This window comes from Vanacampus margaritifer, chromosome 15 (assembly GCF_051991255.1).
Source record: "Vanacampus margaritifer isolate UIUO_Vmar chromosome 15, RoL_Vmar_1.0, whole genome shotgun sequence".
Lineage (NCBI taxonomy): Eukaryota > Metazoa > Chordata > Actinopteri > Syngnathiformes > Syngnathidae > Vanacampus > Vanacampus margaritifer.
In genome coordinates, this window is record NC_135446.1 from 19,544,999 (window position 1) to 19,562,999 (window position 18,001).

Consider the following 18,001-nt stretch of genomic DNA (forward strand, 5'->3'; position numbering starts at 1 on the left):
CGGGCGAACAAGGAGTTGCTTCGCCGTTAAACAGCGAGGATGTGATGTCACGTGCACACGTCACAATGGCTGTCCTACGTTTCCAGAAGTGCTCGGCATCCGTAGTTCATGTAAAGAAAATCCCACTCTGTTTCTGGACTTCGTACCCATCCCTGCAAGGTCATCTCCCGGGTCCGGATGGATGACCTTTGAACCACAGGAACTAATATTCAATTTAGTTCAAATACTCAGAATGGCCCAGTTTGTTCCTGTGGTTGAAATTGCTTACCTGAAATGACGGAAACTTTTTGTTCTTGGTACTTGGAGTTCATGAAACTAAAATGCTCCAGCACAGATACGTTCCTCGACCGCTACCTCTCTTGGCCGCGACAGATTTTTCTGGAACTCACGTGACATACTTTGTATGTGGTTCAAACACACAGATGTTTTTAGTTTTGAGGTAAAGTTTCTGTGGTCGGAATGCACTAGATAGCTCAAGTTCCGGAAACATTTCATTCTTGGTAATACCTCCATGACGGGTCTTCTATTGGCCCGGATACGTTACCCTGTAGCTAAATTTAAACACGAGTTCCTGTTGTTGTAGTCCTAATTCTGTGTACCTGTAGTTTCTGGAAGTAAAAGCTTCCAACACTGCAGAAGCCACTCTAAAAGATTTCTGGACCTCTCAAAAAGCAGTTTACCGCGCGAGCAAGGTCTTCTTTTGGATAAATTACCTGACTTAGCTAAAAAATTCACACAAAAGTTCAGGTGTAAAGTGCTTGCCGCATTTATTTGCACTTAAAATTCCAGGAATGTTTTGTTCTTGCTACTTGTCGTTCCTGTTAAGGTTGTTTCCAGCGTTGCGATCATTGTGCGGCGCGGTCATAAAACGCCTTTGAGAGCAAAAAAAGAGCTTTTGTTGCAAACATGCGCTCTTGCCCCCCTGCCCCGCCATCAACGGCGCTCCGGAGAATGCGCGGCGGAGAATGGGCCAATGTTCTTCGGAGCGTCCAGGAGTGAGCCACGCAAGCTGCTGGACGTCACGCTTGTATACACACTTAATGGTTGAGGTAGCGGGGGAGGGAGGCCGCAGTGACCCGGGGGCCCTCGGCACCGAGAAGAAAACCCCTCTTGTGCTCCAAAGTGCCAGACGAGCTCACGAGAAGGCAGAGCCGGATGTTGCTATCTGTCCCTTCATTGTCCCGCTTCCAAATGTTGCCATTTTACTTTGAATGATGACTTTGGGAATAGCCAAAACATTCCGAAGGCACACTGTGGGAACACCCTCTTTTTTTTTTCTCTCTCCCTGTCCATTTGTGGTCCATGGCGGCTGCTTACGTGATGATTTAATGAGATGGAAAAAGTGGCGGACATTGGACATTTTGATAAAGGAAATGATGGCAATTGGCATTCTGTGCCTTTAATGGACACGTGCGGGAAAGCATCTTCTTCCCTCTTTTCCTGTGACGCCGGAATAGCCACCCTGGCATGTGACTGTACCCGTGGACATTTTTTATCGCCTGCAATTCATGTTTGGGAACGGTGTATAATCAGTCCATGTGAACGCAGTCGACCATGTGACGCACACAAGCGCCACACTTATCTTCCTCACGATGTCGGCCATCGCTCGGCGGGAGTCCTCGCCGCAGCATTCCAGCCATAGCATCTTGGGCGCTACTGTCCCTTCGCAAGCTGTAATCAAGCAACTTGGCAGAGAAAACACTCCACTTGTGCATCCTTTTTTGGCGCTTCCGTCTCTTTAAGAGTTTCCTTTCATCTGATTGGCCCACTTCCAGAAGCCTGCTGAGGGGAGGTTTCGCTTTGACTGGCCAGTGGTGGCCAATGTGCGCTTCAAGCTAGCAATTTTCCACCCTAGGGGGTAGCGTCAGAGACGTAACGGAGCGCGGGATGGTGCTTTTGTATTCGGGAATGCCGGAAAGGCCGCACAGAAGTTTGCGTGCTCGTTTTTCCCGCCGTGATGGGTCCAAGTTGCTTTTCACTGACTACTGTTACATGCAGTCAATATTCGGGTTACGGTCAGAATCCTGCTTTCGGAAACAATCGAGGTAACACGTTTACAAGCGTGGCGGAAAGCGTTACTCCGGTTGACATTTGCTCATTTGTGCTCGTTTGGAGTAACCCGTTCGGAACCACCATTTCGTAAATTACGTCATTTCCGCTTATAACTTACTATACAATCAATAAAAGACATAAATAAGTCACTCGCTACAGTAAATCAAGTAGTCTTGTTTCCTCCTTGCTCCAGAAGTGTGGTTCTTTTCTGCAAGCATCATGTTTGTTGACAACGGCTTGAGTATTTCCGGTGGGTTTGCACGCCAGAAGCACGAACTTATATACTTGTATTTACTGTGTGTGTATGTAGGCACAAACGGTGGCGTTTTCGCCGTAGAGATACAAAATAATGTGAAAACGCCGTGGAGAAATGAACAGAGCTGCGCTTACAAGTTGTGACTACATAGACCAAGATTCCTTTGCGGATTAAATAAGCGACGAAGACGAAGAAGAAAATAGCGAGCAATGCGCACAGCGAAAAACATTGCCCCGATCGATCGAGATATTCCGAATGTGTTTATATGAGCGAGAATTACGGTTATGAAAGGAGTAACCCAGGGCTGTTATTCGGGTTTTTGAAAACCTGAATAAGAGCATATTCGGGTTTTTGGACGCAGAATTAAAACATAATTCAGCCGGCGGGATGGTTCCTAAAAACGAACAAACTGTAAATTGTTAGCAACAGTGTTTTTAGGAAACTAATTACTATCCAAATAAAGACGGAAGTCATTGATAAGACGAGGACGCCGTCCTGTTTGCTTTGGCGGGGCTTTCACTTTGCATTTTGGGATACAAATTTCTTTGGCAATATAAATACTAATGTGTCGGCCATTTTGGGCCAGAACATCAACAGTGCTGTATGCAAAAAAAAAAAAAAAAGCCAAGATAACAGACCGTTTCACAATGATTATTTTTTTACTTTATTTTTTATATTGTCGAATAATTGACGCTTCTTGCGTGTGACATTGTGACATCATAAACCATTTGTGACGAGTGAGGAAGGGATAAGTTGAACCGCAAACAAACGATTCTTCGGCAAGCGTGCGGTAAGTGTAAGGAAGCTGTTGTCACGAGCTTTCGTCGTCTTGTGGATATAATATCAGCGATGCGGTGATCCTGCTCTTCAAAGACATTTTTCCGCCTCTTTCCCTCGACTTTTGTTTCTGCTCTGCCCATGTGCGGGCCTCTCATAGGTTGACTGGGCTGGTATGCGGCGGGAATCTTTGGATCAAGGTGATTTCACGCTCCTCCACGCTTTCCCAGCGCTCTCTGTTACCTCTGTGTGTGCGCGCGTTTTCATAGCGCACATGCACAAACAGCTCCAAATCTGACACCTCTCTTTTTTTTTCTCCCTTAGGTGTCCGCCTTTACTACCCTCTTGGGACGTTTTGTCGGGGTGCCCCTAAAAATCACAGAAGAGGAAAAGCAGGCCGTCTTCTTTGAAGTTGAGCTAATCTGGCTAACCTTGACATTCCCTTCCCATGCTAGCCTCTCATAATGGCTACAGAGTGTGTGTGTTTTTTTTTTCTCAATGAAACTGCATATCTCATTCACTACTTTGGCTGTGGGGGGAGGGGAAGCATGCAAGCAAGAAAGGAAGGAGGGTGAGGTGGCGGAGGTGGCGGAGGTGGCGGTGGGGGGTAGTGAAAAGAAGTTCAGCTGTCATTCAAGGCTTTTCCCACATGATCGGAAGCAGCTCGAGAATGTTTTTTATTGATAAGAAACATACACGTGGCCTGCGAAGCAAAGAAATGCCAAACGACCACATGATTTCCTATTCTGATGTAATTCTACCCTCTTTTTTTTTTCATCTCTCGGATGACATATTTTGCTGCACATTTTTCATTCGTTTGCGTGGTTCAGCATCAAAGATGCGTTATGGAATAGGATCAAAAGAGTCCACATCTGTGATAGGGACGCGTCTCATGGATTTCGACCTATACGGCTTGACAATAACCTCGTCATTAAAAAAAGAAAAGAAAAAAAAAGTATTTTCTCTGCACAAGACACAGCGTATTTAGCACATGAGCTAACCGTGCTGCTCCTACATTCCTTGTGTTCGCCGGTGAATTATTGACTCGGAAACATGTAGCTTTTCACCCCCCTTTTTTAAACACCTCCAACAAGTGCAGTAGAATGTTGACTATTTGTTGCCAGTGATTCTGACAAAGGAATTTATTGCCACCATAACACGTCAGCAACTAGCTAGCCTGACTTAGCTGTGTTAGGTTCTTTCTCTTTCAATGGCCTCGTTCATTTTGATATTTTAGTTGTATTTTAGACCTCTTTTCCTTTTTTAAATTCCAATAAGTGCAGTAGTAATGATTGCCACACACAGTAACATGCAAGCACTCGTAGCTTGAACTAGCCAGTCAGCTTCCTTTTACCTTGTAATAGCCTCATTAATTTAAATCTCATTTTTTTGTACTGTAATTTTCCCCCCACAGTTTTTAACCTCCAATAAGTGCCGTAGATTGTAAATGTGTGGCTAATGTACAACAAAGGAATTTATTGCCACCACAAACATGCAAGAAGATATACCCTGTCAGTTCGCTGAGTTTGCTTCCTTTCTTATTCATATATTGTATTTGATGTATTTCATACTTTTTTTTTTTTTTACATCAGTACACTACAATGTAGTGTAGACTTTTGTGTGTGTTTGTGCATGCATTATGTCACGCAAAGGCTAGCCAGTTAGCTTTGTTAGCCTCCTTTTTGCTTTTAATGATGTATTCAATTTTAGAAACACACTTATGTTTTTATTTTTACATTTACCTCAAATAAGGAGAATAGAGAAAAGTGTTTATATCTTTTTTTCCCATCATACAATCCTCTTAAAAAGGACATTTGGGGGGTTATAATTTGTATTGCAGACCTCTTTGACCTCCTTACCTTACCTCTCATAAATGCAATAAAGGCAGTAGAATTTTTGTTTATTATTTTATTTTCACAATAATCTTTGGATCTAGCTCGTCGGTTATCTTAGTTAGTCTCTACTCTTAAAAAAAAAAAGAAGACATTTTGTGTTGTCCATTTAGATAACTTTTTTTTATTTAGACATATTTCCCCACAGTTTACCTCCAATAAATGCAGAAGAATGTAAATTGAGTGTTTATGCATTTATTGCCACCATAAAATGTGAGGAGCTAACCAGCCAGCCGGCTAGCTAATTTGCTTACTTTGTGTACTTTGAATGACCTGTAGTTTAAAAAAAAAACACACACACCAAAAAAACCGTCATGTATTTTAGACGTGAGGACGTATATTTTGTCCAATTGTGACTTTTTATTTTGAGTGCTTTTACTGTATCGCGCTTTCAAAGCCAAAATTGGTTAGCATTATTTTGAAGACTTTGACAGGAAGTGCCGCTTCTCCCTTCCTGCTAACTTGACGGTCTAAAAGTCAGCAGAAGGAGAAGAAGGAGAAGAGGAAGGAGACGACGAGGCGAACCGGGGAGCAAGACTGAAACAAAAGTTGCAGTCTCAGCCTCCTGCTTCGACCAGGGCGCGTCTCCTCCTCCTGCCCGTTGTCCATAACACTGTGACACGTTTAACGTCTTCACATTTTAGTCACCAAACACGAAGAAGAGCTTTAGCCCCGAGTCATGGAGCTTTTCTGCATGGAGTCGGGGTCGGACTCGGACTCTGCGACGGTGGCGAAAGCCCCGATGGACTCGAACATTCTCCACGATGACCGGGTCTTGCAAAACCTGCTAACCGTGGAGGACAGCTTCCTCCCGCAGTGCTCTTATTTCCAGCGGGTCCAGAAGGATATTGAGCCGTACATGAGGCGAGTCGTCGCGGGTTGGATGCTCGAGGTTGGTAGCTGTTTCCCCCCCTATGCTAGCCCCGGCTAATTAGCTCTTTTATTGGTTAAAATTGCACAAGATTGCCACGCGTTTACATGCCCGCAATTGATGTTTTTTTTTGCCTGACTTGTGTGACAATTGAATGGGAATGAGTCACCAAAAGGCGTGGGAGAGTCGGAAATTCCACCACGAAGACAATTCAGCTTCATAAAGACGTAGCCTAGCTTGATAATTACTTGTGCTAGTGGTGTTTATCATGGTCTAATTGCGCGGAATAGTTAGGCCGAACGAGGCACGACAATGTCGTCTTAATTTACAGCCGAAAAAGGGCGGCTTTTGTTCACCATACGAATTATTATTAATTTTTTTTAAACTGCTCAGGCACAAGGCAGGCAACATGGCGAATTTGAACTTTTCGTCGTGCGTAAAGTATTCGTAACAGTTTGCACCACTTTTTATTTTATATTTAATGTGCCTAACCAAATTAGGCTAGTTGCCCACTTACTTATTCCATTACAGCAACTTGAAAAGCAAAGGAGTGGTTTTAACAATTTCCTCCCGCACACTTGCACAAAGTATTCTTTCTTTGCTCAAATGCACTTTTCCCCCCTTCCAGGTGTGCGAGGCTGAGAACAGTGAAGAGGACATCTTCCCACTGGCCATCAATTATTTGGATAGATTCCTTGCTGTGATGCCCACCAAGAAGAATTATTTGCAGCTGTTGGGCGCTGTATGCATGTTCCTGGCTTCCAAATTAAAGGACAGCAGGCCCATCTCTGCCGAGAAGCTGTGCATGTACACGGACAACTCCATCACACCGTTGGAGCTGCTGGTAAGAAAAGGTCTCCGCTCACGAGGGCCCTCACATTCTAGTGCTAATGGCCCAGTTGGTTTCACAGGAAGCTTCCAATTCTCTCGTGCCTGCAGAGGAGTGCAATGCCATCTAGTGTTCACATGCGAGCTCCCTGGAAATTGAGTCATTTGCAAGTTGCGTCAGAGGAAAGAAACAAAGCGCAAGATTTCAGTCATGAGCGACTTGTTATGAATGTGCACGTCGAGTCGCCAAGTCTTTCGGCTGCCGTGTTTGATCGTTTAGGTCGCGTTCACTGTCATGTTGTTACGATGCACCGTATTCCTGGATATCCTCACAGGATAGGCAGAAGAAAGCGGCAGTGGCTCTTCAGCTGCAACAGCGGCGAGGGGAGGGTGGGACATCCGTCCAGGAAGTGAGCGCATGGACCTCGAAGCTCAAAGCGGCCTCCACGGGGGATAAATGGTGTTAAATGCTAGCATATGTGCAGCCACTGTCAATCATTTGCTTGTATCAGCTGGTACAATTGTTATGGCTCTGAACATAACTTAATCCAATTTGATCTCACAACTATTGAAGTGGTGGAGAAACCATTTTAGACGTGTGCCACCCCGAGTGAGAAAATCGCGCTAACATCAAAGTGCGCCAATGCAAATATTGGACTTCGATAACAGGAAGTCCCATTTGTCTGCCCCACCCTCGCTTATCTACTAACTTATAAGAATATATCTGAGATCGGACACAAAAAAAGGCACATATTCAATGTCAAATGACAATTAATGCGTGTAAATGTTTGGCGAGTCTGATTCCTGCTCAACCTTGTCATATGTGAAAGCATGAAAAACACATCCATATGTCAACGCAGGCAGATAAGGTATATCAATGAAATGAATGATTCTAAATACTGCAGCAAATAGCAAAAATTCACAAGTGTATGAGTCTTAATTGAACTGCCATAAGATAGCAGGCTAGCACTCTTCTATTATACAAAGTCTGAGTTCATTGGCACTATGGCGGTGCAGAAGTTTTATTTTAGATTTGGCTTTGTCGAAAAGTACTAAACTTCAAATCATGTGTTCTCAAAATGGCCCTGAAAACTGAATATGCCGTTTTTCGCTGTCATTGCGTACCTACCTTCCAATGTTGCTAAATCATTAGTGAACAACAAATAATTAAGGTTTTGCATGCTTGTAATTAGTGGCTCCTGTGAAGGGCGCGATATAAATCTAAATTGTTTATCGAAAAAAGTGCCAAGTTGGATCTAAATTTTCACAATCAAGTTGCAGTTCCACCCCAATCCTGTGGGCGGTGATACACACATGTTGACAACAATCAAAAACATTGATGACATGTCTGCGATCTCCGATTTCACTATAAAACAAAAAAAAACTAAAATACTTTTTAAAAAAGAAAGAAAATAAACTAACTGAAATTACATTTTATGTTTAAAAAAAATCTCCAAAACTAACTATCGGGAAAATGTGCATTTTAGCCTATGGTAAATAATTTCATGCGTGAGCCAAGGGCTTGCTTTTAAATGTGATTATTAAGTATATTTATTTTGATATTTACCGGAATAAGGACATGTTGAAAGTGTGTCACGCCGAAGTGACGTCATCTCGCAGCAGCCAATAGAAAAGTACTTTCAGATGCTGTCGCGCCCAGGCGATCATTTTGCGTGCTTGACTTTTGGCTCGCCTGCTTTTTCATTTAACTTAGCCGAAATGCAACGCCAGGTAAGAAATGTGTTACTTTTAAAAAATTTTACCATGGTGTTCATTAAATATTGTGCACAAGTTATACACATTAAAAAAACAAAACAAAGCTCTCTTTTTTTTAATAAGTAAAACTTAACAGAACCACCCTGAAAACGAATTAAACAGACAACACTCAAAAAGAAAACCTTCCAAAACTATAATAACCCGGTTTCCAATACTTCTCAATACCGATTAAGCTTTGCGGAAGCGAGGAAGGCCCGAGCTATGGCGCACATCTCGGCTTGTGACAGGAAGGAAGGCGTTCTCTGGCTCGCCGCCGCTGCGCACACAACGGATGTGAGGAATGAGAAATGGCACGCAGGATGATAAGATAAAAGTCCACTAGGCGATAAAAGGAATCAAGCTTGCGTGGACTTTTCCGACTGATGGATGGATTGGAGACTCGTTCCCGACGTTAGCGTGGAATTTCACACACTCACACGTTTGGATAATGCGGTATAGATAACATGTTAAGGTATTTTGGAGAAAAGGTGCTTCCACTTATGAAATCGCACTTAGTTTTTGTAATGAATTGTCAGCAAATGTATTTATGGCCGTTGTTGCTGGTGTGTGTTTTGAGGACTGGGAGCTGTTGGTGCTGGGCAAATTGAGGTGGAACATGGCGGCCGTCACCCCCAACGACTTTGTGGAGCAGATCATGCGCCGGCTGCCCCTCCCCGAGGACAAGGTGTCGATGATCCGCAAGCACACGCAGACCTTCATCGCCTTGTGCGCGACAGGTAAAGGCGCCATCCCCTGCATCCCGCACCTCACCCCCCCCATCAGATTCCCACGCACGCACGCACACACGCCCGGCATTCTCCCACCATGAGTCATCAGTGACGCATGTGACCCATTTTTCGAGCCGTCCTATCCCACATGGATGACTTGTGTGCTGCAGGCCTGGAAATCACCGCATCTCCAATCAATCACACCGCCCTCCTCCTCCTTCCTCTTTATTGGTGTTCTGTGTTGACAAGCGAGGCCTCCAGGTTGAAAAAGTCAGGGTGGCGAGCCTGTGATCTTCCTTCCTCCCGGCCTGCAGTCCAAAATAAACTTTTTTTTTTTTCCCTGAGAAGCACAAACTTCCCCCCTGTAGGCCTCATCTCATCTCCTCTCTGCCTGACAATCCCGCTAAATATTTTCATATCCTGGACCGCGTTAAACGAGGCGCTTGTTTTATGTGCCGCCGCCTCCCTGCTAATTCAATGGCAGGAAACGAGCAGCAGAGGAGGGTTACTTTAGTGCAGTAGAAGCACAATAAGCTCTTTATCACCACTGTTACTTATGGCTTTTAGTTATTCCCACACTTTCTTATAAAGTTTTAGTTTGCTTGGTTCTGGTTACAACCAGATACGTTTTGCTTCTTCTGCCATGCGCTCATTTTCAGGATCTCTGTGTTAAAGAAAGCTGTAATTGAAAGGCGACTCAACGATTGGCACACATTTGATTTCATAGGAAACAATAAAATCAGTTTGAATTTAAGTCGTTCAAATGTCACGTGCTAACCTGTCGCACTTTCTTTTTTTTGTCATTTTTCAGCTAGCAAAATGTTTCCATTAGGCCTGCAGCTATTGCACTTTTTTAGAAGCAACTTTTATACTCCTTAACCCAAGTACTCAGATAAGAATGTTGACCCGAACATGCATGTGAGGTTGACTTGGGCTTGACATCGTCACATTCTACTGTAGTATGTGTGACTAAATATGTATGGCTTTAAAAGGCCTGGCCTGGTGAGTGACATGGGTGTCAGTGATTGAGAGTGTAGAGCCGGCTGGCTGTTTATTTTCATTTATTAATATTACATTTGTGGAATATGAGTTATGCAGCAAAATCCAGCCGTTTCGATCCATCTCAGGGGGCGGCCATTTTGCCACTTGCTGTCGACTGAAGAGGACATCATAGTTGCTCAGGACTCATGCAACGACCAATCACAGCTCAGCTTTTGAGCAACTATGATGTCATCTTCACTCGACAGCAAGTGGCAAAATGGCCGCCTTATGATAGTGATAAAAAATGCTGGATTTTATTGCTTAACTCATATTCCACTAACACAATATTAACCATAATACCATATTTAGACTAGTGGGCTGCATAGAACATAGTGTCAAGATGTTTTTTTTATTTTTTATTATTGGGTTGACTTCCCCTTTAAGTGTGAAATGATCCCAAAGTCTCTTGTCTTTTACGGACAATTCTCCTCTCTCGCCACAATCGTGCCATCTTATTTCATCTGCCTTTTTTTTTCGAATCAAATTTTTTTTCGAGCCGTTCAATTTCGTCGTTGCAGCACATTTTTCCGTCATTTTGACTTTTTGCTGGCGCGGTCTGTTCCGGCCCAGGCGTTCAGACGAGGACTGCAGGGAGTCGTTGTCGAAGGCGAGTAGGAGGATTCCTGCTCTGCTTTTCCAATCACTTTTTCCTCCAAGGGGAGAAAAGAACCCCATTTGAAATTCAGAGCCTGGGAAAAAGCGCACTGGAGGAGCGTCTCACACGTGTTACCCAGACGTGATTCTTACATGCTTATCTCTTCATCAGATGACGGTCTTGCCATGAACCCCCCCTCCATGATTGCCAGTGGCAGCATGGGGGCCGCCATCTGTGGCCTGCAGCTGGACCACAAGGACCAGCGGCTGACAAAAGACAACCTGACTGACCTGCTGGCTAAGATCACAAACACGGAAGTGGTGAGTGTGTCGCCTCTCGGCACAAAACGGCACCGACATTGAAGCTGTTTGCCGCCGCCGACGCTGCTTTTGCTCCTATAAAGAGCATCAGCAGCCCACATTCTTGTGGTCGCACACATGCAATTTCTGCTCACCCACTGGAGCGCTTCGCCCCTCCTGGTGGAGGAGCGCTTCCGTCTTTTTGCAGTATCTTTTTAACATGTTTGCTATTGTGAAAAGAATACAAATATGTTGGATTATCATTAAAAAAAAAAGATTGAGAGATGGTGATCAAAGAAGCATGAAGCCAGCATATAAATCGGGAAAATTATTATTTAAAAGGTGTAATAAAAAAAAACATTGTAATATGCAGCATGTAAAATAAACAGTTGTGTAAGTGTTAAACAAAAAACAAGATCGCTGCATCTTAAAAGTAATATAAAGCAAAACTGCTCACCCTTTCCACATATCTTGTAAAGTTTAACATTAAAAAAAAAAACTAACTGGGTCGGTGATGTTTTAAGTAACATAGTGTAAAAAGTTAATTGATGATTCCTGTAAAAAATAGTCAAATGACTCACCTTTTTCCCCATGGCATGTAATTTAATTTATTTATCCATCAATCCACCTAACCTTTAACTGTACAGGTTACGTTTTACTGTCCAAAATATAAAAATAAGTTCATCATAAAAGTAAAATACAGTAACTCACTTTTGCCCCAGTGTTTCCTCTACATTCATTTAGGAGAGGCGGCCCCAATTTTTATGTGGGGGGAAAAAACACATGTCCATTTTTGTCTTTTTCTTATTTTTTATGTTTTTGGGATGAATCTGAATGCAGACATCCCAAAAACCTCTCTCTCTATTTTTTTAATGACAAATATGTAGGGGTGTTAGAAAAAATTGATTCGGCGATATTACAGCGCGCAATTCTCAAGAATCGATTTTTAAACATTAATTTTGTATAGGAATATTCAACAAAATGTCTTACTTAGGGTTAGGATTCAAACATTGAGCATGGAAGAATGTTATATTAATGGGAAATTAAGCTTTAATATTTTATTTCAGTGCTGTTCAAACATGAAACAGACTGCAACCCGTTTGTTAAATGCAGTGGCTCAGTTATAAGCCTGAATTTTCAGATAAATAATTACATTTCCATACAAATCTTACAGTGTACATGTAGAAGTTTACTGATTAGTATTTTCAAAATTTGACCTATGAATCGTGATACGAATCGAATCGGCGGGTACTTGGCAATTCACACCCCTAGACGTAAGTTTTTTTCACGTAGCAGCAACAATATAACTATCTTGCTCACAATGCAGTGATTAAAATTCTCGGTCGCACTAATGGTTTTCTGTCAATTGTAAAAGTTAAGAAGAAACAAACAAAGAGGCGTGGCGGGAATGCGCTCTTCGACTGATGAAAATGTCAGTTGCATGCACTGTTGTTGTCGCACCTCGTCACAATAAAGCTGTCCCGACAGCTGGAATATGTAAGCACTTTTATTTTGTAGATGCCACGGGAAGTTTAAAATGAATGTTCACGACGTGTGGGAGGGGACATGGGTTGCAACTTGCCACTTTACTTTTTAGCTCGCTTGACCAGCAGCAGCTCAACTGGAAGGTGCCGCATTGGTGAACATTGACACAAAAAACAAAATTTTGAGTCAGCATGTTGGTATTTTGAATACATATGGCGAGAGGAAGTTGAAGATTGCACCCGATATTCTCAGTCAAATATGTTTGCGAGTCAGTCCGAGCGTTTCTGTTTCCGTGGTGATCCATCATGCCACTTTTTGACAAGATGGCGGCGCGGCAGAAGCCTCCACAGCGTGTGTGCTTTGATGGTGTAGCGCCCCCAAGATGAAAAAAAAAAACAAAAGTCCACACGCTTTTTCTCCGCCGTGGTCGCGGGCCGCCGTCATTGGCCGCCTCCCCCCGCGTTTGCGGTGCGCGTTGCCACGGCGACCCCCGCCGTCACAACAGCGGCCGGCGGCGCATCGGGTTCCAATTAGACAACATTTCAAAGGAATGTTGGCCCCCGCTTTCCCCTTTTGTTTGCCAGCCGCCCGGCAGCGAGCCACCTACCGACCTCCCACGTCTACGCGCAGACCTGCTGTCCACACGCCGACAAATGTTTTGTTTTTAAAAAAAAGAATGTCAACTGTATTGTGCTTGAGGAAAACTTACAGTAATAACATAACTCAAAATGTAAAGAATCAAACAGTTGGGGTGCATCCTAATTAATGTTGGAGTGCACTTTGTCCACCAGAGGGCAGTATAATACAAACGCTCACAACTGTTAAGATGCAGTGATACTCGTTTTTGGCTTGTTGATTGTTAGGCTTGTGTTAAAGGGTTTTAATCACCACCACATTGATTCCAGTCTTTGTAGCCAGTGTAAGGTGTTTTGCATTGTGTTAGCATACTTTCAAAAGAGAATCAATGTAGTTTGGGTAAATGCAAATGTTTATCTGTTAAAGTATTTTTTTCTTTATACCCTCATATTCAGGGTGTGAAAAACACTAATTTGATACCCCAATTAGCTTCCACAAGCGCTTCGTCTGACGGGAGAAATTAGTAAATTTGATGTGAGGATTAGTTATGTATTCTACAACTGATGGATAACTCAAATGAGCAGTGACGCTGAAGTTGGCTCTACCGTTGCGCTCCGGTCTGTCAGCCTATATTATCAAACCTAACACGCATTTGCATTTTCTGGCCTGAAGATGGCAGTGTTTTCACAGTTTTGCATTGGTGAAAATGCTGGTTTCCTTGTTGCCTACAGTTTTAAAAAACACTTGAGTTTGACCAAGTATTACATTATTATTACGTCGAGTTTGCATTTGTTGCCAGCAAGTCATTCTTAGTGTTCTCTGAGAGCCCCCTCTAGTGGAGTTAAAAAGTATCGCTGTATTAAATGTGCAAAACATTTCATTAGGTAAAATAGAAAGTAATTTGGTAATCGAGTGGAACTTTGTGTCAAGTGTTTGTTTGAAGTAACCCGAGGACGTGCTTGTGTTTGCAGGATTGCTTGCGGGCATGCCAGGAGCAGATCGAGCGCGTCCTGGCCGCCAACCTGCAGGAGAGCCGAGCAGGCAGCGCAAACGGCAGCAACAAGTCAAGAGAGCAGCAGCAGGACCAGTCCAGCACCCCCACAGACGTGCGCGACGTCAACTTATGAAGGCCCGCCCCTTCCACACTGATTTTGTCTCAAGCGATGGCCTGACAATCCAAGAATTTCTCACGATTAAGAAATTTTGTGTTTTCTTCTTTTTTGGTTTGTTTGCCCCGGAACGTTTTTTGTACGGTGTCGCATGTATCAAACAAGGTATTTAAGAATCTTGAAACTTGATAGTGCCTTGGGTTTCCCCCCATGTTGAGCGGAAGCCTGAATATATTTTCATACTTGAAGAGAAATAGCTTATTAAATATATTCTTTTGAGAGCAACAAAAAATAGTGTATATTTAGCTCGTATTTAGTTACGTTACTCTTAGCATCTTTGCAGTTATTCAATTTATTCGGGGGTTCTGCTAGCCGTTGCTGCTAGCAGCTAGCCGTTGCTGCTAGCAGATAGTTGTTCGCTGTTAGCAGCTAGCCGTTGCTGTTGGCCGCTAGCTGTTGTTGCCGACACCTGTCGTGCTGCTGGGGGCGGGGTCAAGTGTAAAAGGAGGAGTGGGCTGGGCCCGCTCACACAGGAAGTGGCGAGGATGCCGAAAGGCGGCGGTGATGACGAAGTCGGGGGTTTGCGGAGGTTGCGAGCGGGACAGACGCAGGTGTTGGAAAAAAAGTGGGAATGTAAGCTATACTGGTTTTTGTTCATTGACAACCCAGCGGAGATGAGGAGGTTCCGGGATGCTGATTAAGCGTCGCTCCGCCAAATTTGTTTTGGACTTGTGGAGCGAGGCGTGACATAGGAACAATATTGATGCACTTTTGAAAAATAAAAATAAAAATAGGCGCTCCTTCAGGATGCAGACGGGGATGGTGGTCAAAGGAGCGTTCATTTTGGTTAGTAGGGTCGTTTTTGTTTTGTTTCTTGTTTTAAGTTATTCGTTTTATTTTTTTGAGGGCTGGATTCCCACACGGGGTGATGAAAGCTGGTGATTTGATTCAACATTGACCAAGAAAAGACCAGTCATATGTAGACTTTTTTTTTTTTGCGTGCGTGTTTTATTTGATCGTACTTGAATTGTCATAGCCAAACATTTGTTTCTAGTTATTCCAGAGCTGAATAGTGTTTGTATTCAACTCGTGCAAGTTTGTATGTGAGCGTGTGTGTTTTTTTTGTTTGTTTGTTTTTTAGGAGGGTGGGGGGTCGCCTTTGTGAAAGACTGTACATAGAAATAAGAAAAGTAAAAACCAACACCCCCCCCCCCTTCCAACAAACACACATTTTGAATTCACAAAGCAAAATGTTTGCAGACAGAAAAAAACTGAAAAGTGTCAAAGGGTTGAACACAAAAAGTTGACAAATATAATTTCTCTTTGCTGCTACAAATAGCTTTTTTTTCTTCTCCTTCTCGTCTTAAAAACAAATTTGTGTTTCCATTTGTTTGCTGCTATTATGATTTTATAATTGTGTATACTTTACAAGTCATCTTTTGCTTTTTTTGTGTGTACTGGAGGGAACGCCACAGTTTGGTGCGGGACTGGAAGTACTTGTGTTTATTATTGTATCATCGGTTGTACTCTTGCTGCTTCCTTGTAATTTGTTTGTGTACCTCAGGTTAATTTGGACGGATCGAGCGTTACCTCATCACACTTCACAATCACATCACCACACTTACTTTTCCAGAGGGAGGATGCTTTTATTTTAAAATCAGATTCCACTGTGCTTTAAATGGCTACAAAGAAAAAAAAACATTTCATCTGTGTGGTGCTGCTCAAAACACGCCCTGTACTGTATGATGTTCATGTATCAAAAATGACCAAAGTTAAAGGTTGGTTTGGATTTAAGTGGAATCGTCTTATTTTTGAGGTACCACCAGAATGTTTGGTGTGGTTTTGATCCTCTGCCCTTTATCCCCACACAGTGTACCTCAACATTTTCTCAATAAATTGGCTAAAATCACCTGTCTTGACATTTTCTTGTCCTTGTCTTTACTTGTTGTGGCCGCGAGAGGGCGATGGAGAACACGTTAAATTTATGTTTACGACTTAAACTGCATTCATTTTATTGGCTAAATGTAGGATTTCGAATGATATCATGATAACGGTTTGGTTGGAAGCGTGACTGGATTCAACAAGAAATGATGCAATGCTGCCGACTTCTGACTAATTAGAGTAACTACATAAAGGTCACACGGGCTTCATTTGAATAAACGATATAATCCTAGGATGTGTTCACTCGTTTTTCCATGCGGTGTCTCTAATGAATTGGCCATGAGTGTTAATTATATAGAAATAGCATAATTTGCCACTCAAAATCCTAATTAATTTACATTATTTTGTATTCATTATTACTTTTACTTATTTTTCTTTTTATCATTAACAGAGCGGTACCAACAAATTCCCCCACGTGATAGGCCTTTGAAATTTGCTGGAGTGGAGATAATGGTTCGTTCCAAAACACTAGATCGTCTTTAGGCGCCACGCTGGCGCCATCTCTTGGTCAGTATGAGGAATGATGTCAGTGACAACAAACGAGAAAATCAACCTAAATTTTGGCACTTCACCAGTGAAGTCAGCTTTATTTTGTTATTTACGAGCTTCCTCTAACGTTACTTGTGTAAGCAAGATGTATGCAGAAGATTTAGCTCAACATCATGCATGTTGCATCGGTACACGTTGAAACGTTTGGTCAGTGGAATCGATTGGATTGCAAACATTTGCAGATATTGCCCGCACGAGACGACTTGAAAACGTATGCTCTAAGGTAGGATGGCTATCAAAACGCGGACATTCTTCCGTCTTCTGTACTGTCGGATTTTATTGGTTGCTATGTGCATTTATCAATTGTGAATTTGAGGTGAATAATCTCGGGTTATTTTTAAACCAAGTCGCTAGTTTCCCCCCAAAACGAGCTAGCTACTAGCGCTAGCATGTTACAACGAAAACAACATTGTTGAGTCATCACTTATTTTTGTACACGTTAACAACAATTTTAACTTTTGGGCTGCTGGGAAAGGAAAATAAGAGACCTTACGGAAGGTATTTGGAGAGATCTCAAAATCGAACATGTTGACCACAAATCTATTTTTAGCCACGGCTAGCGGCTCACATATAATCACAATCGCATTATGTTAAAAACATTTTTACCATCTTACGATGACACTTACCGTAATCAAAATAGTAAGAACACATTTTGGTAGACTTTGCCGGTTGGAAGTCTTTTCGATGTATTTTTGTAATTCCGGATTCTTCTTTGCCGTTCCAATTCGGCATTCCATGGACCCGCACACAATGTGGGGCAAATGACGGCATGTGAATACTATCTAGAAAATTTCATTTCGCATCTTGGTTCGCCTAATTTTGCACCCGTGAACGGCACGCGTGTGCACCTTTGTGAAGCGGTTCGTGAAAATCCGGAATGAATGAACAAATGAATGAATCAAAGTAACTTATAGTAAGCAACACGAGCGCTCCTCAGCATTTGGTTGGCCTGCTGGGTCGGTGACGTCATGTGAATACTATTTAAGGCGTTAAAAAAAATCAATACGGAGGACGGCTTTTTTTTATATAACAAAAAACAACAATGTCAGACTTTTATTTTATGTGTTCTCTACATTCTCACATTAATGCCGCTGGTGCATTTACTGAGGTATAATAATCACTTCAGCTGAACAAGTTTCCTTTAGTAATTTATTTGGTCCCAAAGTGAACACAAGTATACCTTCTATATAAATATGTAGGCGTGTATATACATATCATAAATTACAATTCCAGAAAAATATTTAATA

The 18,001-nt window shown here is 42.6% G+C and overlaps 1 protein-coding gene across 1 annotated transcript; it reads left to right on the forward strand.

The window, feature by feature from the left end:
• The first annotated feature begins 3,685 nt into the window (after nucleotides 1-3,685).
• Nucleotides 3,686-16,183, forward strand: LOC144034459 (G1/S-specific cyclin-D2-like). The gene is made up of 5 exons (XM_077543207.1): nucleotides 3,686-5,869; nucleotides 6,477-6,692; nucleotides 9,009-9,168; nucleotides 10,967-11,115; nucleotides 14,127-16,183. The coding sequence occupies exons 1-5, from the start codon at nucleotides 5,657-5,659 to the stop codon at nucleotides 14,280-14,282; spliced, it is 894 nt and encodes a 297-aa protein (XP_077399333.1). The 5' UTR covers nucleotides 3,686-5,656; the 3' UTR covers nucleotides 14,283-16,183.
• The last annotated feature ends 1,818 nt before the right edge of the window (nucleotides 16,184-18,001 follow it).